This window comes from Galeopterus variegatus, unplaced genomic scaffold, assembly GCF_000696425.1.
Source record: "Galeopterus variegatus unplaced genomic scaffold, G_variegatus-3.0.2 Scaffold742, whole genome shotgun sequence".
NCBI classification, from domain to species: Eukaryota; Metazoa; Chordata; class Mammalia; order Dermoptera; family Cynocephalidae; genus Galeopterus; species Galeopterus variegatus.
The window spans coordinates 483,845-488,285 of record NW_007726853.1 but is presented as its reverse complement, the minus strand read 5'-3'; the positions used below and the strand labels follow the sequence as shown (position 1 = coordinate 488,285).

General features: G+C 33.2%; 1 protein-coding gene across 4 annotated transcripts in view; it reads right to left on the bottom strand.

Moving 5' to 3' along the window:
• The window catches only part of ZC3H14 (zinc finger CCCH-type containing 14), a 38,823-nt gene extending 38,478 nt beyond the window's left edge, over positions 1 to 345 (bottom strand). For 2 of the 4 annotated variants that reach the window (XM_008571985.1, XM_008571987.1), the window contains exon 1: positions 229 to 345. In XM_008571985.1, coding sequence (XP_008570207.1) covers positions 229 to 320 — 92 coding nt within the window. In that variant the 5' untranslated portion in view covers positions 321 to 345. The remainder of the gene's footprint in view (positions 1 to 228) is intronic. The other 2 variants (XM_008571988.1, XM_008571989.1) reach the window with 1 other exon arrangement.
• Positions 346 to 4,441: the final 4,096 nt, after the last annotated feature.

The following is a 4,441-nucleotide window of genomic DNA, read 5'->3' as shown; positions in this document are numbered from 1 at the left end:
GCTCACTGGCTGAGCGTGGTGCTGACAACACCAAGTCAAGGGTTAAGATCCCCTTACCGGTCATCTTTAAAAAAAAAAAAAAAAAAAAAGAACCTCTTTTCAGACAGAATACCTACTCTGACTTGTGCTTTCGCTGTAACTAGGAGTTCCTAGTCTGAAGGCCCTTAAAGGTCATTCAAAATTATAACAGTAATTTTTGGTCTGAGGCGCAGATATTCAGAAACATACCATATGGTGAATCGAACTGTGTTGTTCCCTAGAAACAGAGACAGGTCCTCTGTCATTTGGTCCTGACTTTTCTTGTTGGCCACCATCACCATAATGTAATCAGGAAGTTCTTCATCTATTTAAAAGGAAAAGTATATCAAAACTTTTTTGTTTTCATCAACACTTTCTTCTACTTAAAGATGATGTGTTTAAAAATATAGATGTAGCTCTAAGAATGAGTACCTCAGCTCTACCAAAATTATATTGAAGAAGAAAGTTCAACTTTAATTTTTTTCTCTTCATTCCACAAATATTTTCAATTACTAGAAAAGTGGGAATTAGAAATAACTGATGAATACTAACAAAACTAGACATTCTGAATTATAGAATCAAACAAGAAAGTGCAATCATTTCCTTGAAAGAAATCTTTTTAATAATGCTCATTAATTTCAGAGAAACTTCAAGAAAGCATACGGACATTCCCCAAGAATAATCGAGTTTTGTTTAGTTTTCTGTTTATTTATAATGTTTCAAAATAATGCTCATTTCTTAAAAGAACATCTTTATCCTTGGCAAAGGCAGATTTCAGTTACTCAGGGTAACAAACTTGCAGCAACATCAAATAAATGAAAACCACTCCAAAACTGTATCATTTTTAAAATTCCATGTTAAGATTAGTTAAATAATGTCAACTCAACTCACTGTTTTACCCTCACAGTGCTAAACAAAAACCAAAACTAAACAACAAAACAAAAACAAAAAATCCCCAAAAGCCTGAAAATACCTCACTAAAAGAATAAGGAAGCAAAAAACATCATCAGGAACTCAAATCTCTGCCAAAAAAACTCATTTAGATTTAATATCTCGAGTACTCCTATTTCTATGTAAATACTCTTATTTCCTTGTAGTTCAAGAAAAGGACAAATATACTGAGAAAGCCAAATCTACAAAAGAAAAGAAATAAGAATATTTGATGGAAGCATGCAATATGAGAAGATACAAGCAAAGACAAGTAGCTAATCATTCTCCCACTCCTTTCTACCAATTATAGTAAATAAACCTGGCAGTTTATTTATGCATAGCACCTACTACGAGCCACCACTGATAACTCAGAAAAGGTCAACGGACAAAAGAGTTGAAATACTTTGGCAGTCTCGACAGTTTTTCTCCCTTATGTCAACGATACAGGTAGACTGCACTTTCTGTCACTATATGCTGCAAAAAGTTGGTGGAAAAACAGAATTAAGAGAATATGAATCTTTCCATGAACTTAATTGTGGTGATGGTTTCATTGGTGTATACACATCAAGGAATATCAAATTGTAAACTTTAAATATGTGCAATTTAATATATGCCAATTATTTCTCAACAAAACTATTAGGTAAAGTTTAGTTTCATAAGATAAAATTTTTTTTAAAAAGCTATTAGAAATTTATTCCTTATTTTCTCAGTAGACATATAAAGGGAAATAAGGATCTAATGAAAAATTAATATGTGGTCATGATACATTCCTCCAGAATTCTGATAGTTTTCTCAAGTTCATTTGAAATCAGCATACTAAAAAACAAACAGTAAAAATTTTGAAGGTTTCTGGACATTCATATCTCTAAAATGTGAATGAAAACTGTTCTGAATTCATTACAATTGCTATTTCATTCAAGTGCTCCATTTTGAGCAAACACACCAAAAAAACCTTACCACCTCTTCTAAAAAGGGATGTTCACGTTTGTATCCCACACAATGCCTTGAAAATAGAGATTTAAATATTTATGGGAGGATGTTTTCATAACTTTAGAGGGTTCCAGGACTCTTTCTAGCATAAAGGGACTAGAAAATCACCCTCTTCAGAAAGACAACGATGTGTACACAAATAATTAGGCAGCTGACTGTAAACATAAATTAATGATATACATATAGTATTTTATTCCAAATAGAGTCTAATGATGACTTCTGTTTACCCACTCAATCGACATTTATGAAACATCAGGCTCTCTGCCAGGCCACTGGGACACAGTAAACATGAAGTCTCTGCCTTTAAAGAAACTTCCAAAGCTGGCCATTATTTCATTTGGGAGAGTGTAGTGTAGTGACAGCAAGGTCACAGGTTCGGATCCCCATACCAGCCAGCCGTCAAAAAAAAAAAAGGAAAGAAAGAAACTTCCAGCCAAGTAGCAGAGACAAATCAAAGTAGAGAAGCTGTGCTAATGTGTGAATTGCTGGGACAGATTTCGGTGTAATTACGGAGGAACACAGGAGTGACTGATATCCATTTGTTAGCACACCAAGTTTCTATTTTAAAGCTAATCTAATATAAACAAGGACCCAGACACCTGAGTACTTTGATCTTAAATCTGCTACTGACTAGCTCTATGTAGCCCTTTCAAGACTCCATGTCTTTGTTTGTAGAAGAGGCAATATTACCTGCCACACCCACCCTAGCACTGTGTTCAGAACAAATGGAACTTTATGAAAATATTTTGAAAACCATGAAATATGATATTTTTACTATAATTACTGGACTAGGTTAAGCTTTAACTAGGTTTTTATTTTTAGTAAGGGTCAAAATTCTTTGAGATTTTTGAAACAGGACAGGAGTCATCAATAAGATTGAATTTAGACTCAATTAGCACGTGTTCGTATTTTCATGTGCTAGAATTAAGAGTTCTCACTAGGTTTTCTGTGGATTTCTCTTTTTCTGTGGATTTCATATAAAGAAAGAATAAATAAGTCCTGGTTCAGCTTCATCTTCTCTGAGCCTCAATTTTCTTATCTGTTAAAGCCTCAAAATTGTTTGGTTTCAGACCCCCTCTCTGTTTTAAATGGGTTCTATCTATTGATATCTACTGTATTCAAAAGTAAAACTGAGAATTTTTTAATGTATTTACTAATTCACTAAAATACACCCATCACATGTTAACAAACTCAATTATATTAACTCAAATAAAATTTTTCTCATTAAAATAACTGAATTTTTGAAACATGAAATTGTGGGGAGAAACAATGCAATGAATAGGGAACATTTCATCAGGCAGGAACATATCCCTGAATGGTGAAGATAAAGTAAATCTTTATAAATATCATTAATGTGTCAAAGCTTTTAAGAACATTTTGACTGTTTTTATATATTAGCAAAGTTAAATGAAGGGAAAACTATTAACTTATGTAATACAGATGTAAATTTTTTAATAAAAATGTTAAATGTGGTTTCAAAAAAAACCCCCTGAATTCTCCAAAACAAATTTAGTGCAGTGACCTTGTTTTATATTTTTACAAATCTGGTTTAAAAGACAGCTGGATTCTAATTTTTGCTTCTGCATTTAATCTGTTGTACTATGTTATTCTCATTTAACAAGGTGAAGAAAATCTTATCTCACACAGAGATGTAGTTGAAAAAGAAAGTTATATTTTAGTAGCCTTTTCAGATAATGTGGATATTCTTCTGTGATACCACACCAAAACTCAACGAGCGGTAGTTTCTTAAATGTTAGCAGCAACGTGGAATTTCAAACTCTTATCAATAGTCTTTTCATACTGTTACCCAAAAATCCATCCTCCAGTTCCAATGGATCTCTTACTCATGCATAATTTTGTAACATTATGCACTGGTCATTTAGAAAATACTGCTTCACTGAACTATGCAAACCATCAATGTGTTGACACATTTTTGTTTTTGATAGCTGGCCTGTACAGAGATTGAAACCTGGACCTTGGTGTTATCAGCACCACACTCTAAACAACTGAACAAACCAGCCAGCATTGTTGATACATTTCATTATATAATATAAAGGAGTTGCATCGCCATTGATTTCATCAGAAATTATTTAAGCACCAGGAAGCTGTCAAGCTCATAGAGGCAGACACAAAATTTCCGAAATTCGAATTTTCATCTGAAAGCTCATTTGGCAGCAAAGACTAGCAGTTCCTTTCCTTTGCTCACATTCAAGCAAATGTCTCCCAAACACCCTGGTGTATGTAACCCAGTTTGTCAGTTCTTATAAGTTAAAAATGAAGTTATACGAAAAAGGTGGCCGGTTTAGTTCTCGGCTCAACACATGAATGGTTTTCCTTAAAATAATATTTCAGTACACAGCAAAAATCCTTGATAAGCACTGCTATTCCCTCACGGAGAATATTAAAAAGATGTAGCCAAAGGACAGGGTTTAAGAAAATGTTTTGATAGTTTTATCAATGACATTCTTAAATAAAACTGGATTTTTTTTTTTTTAACCGCAAG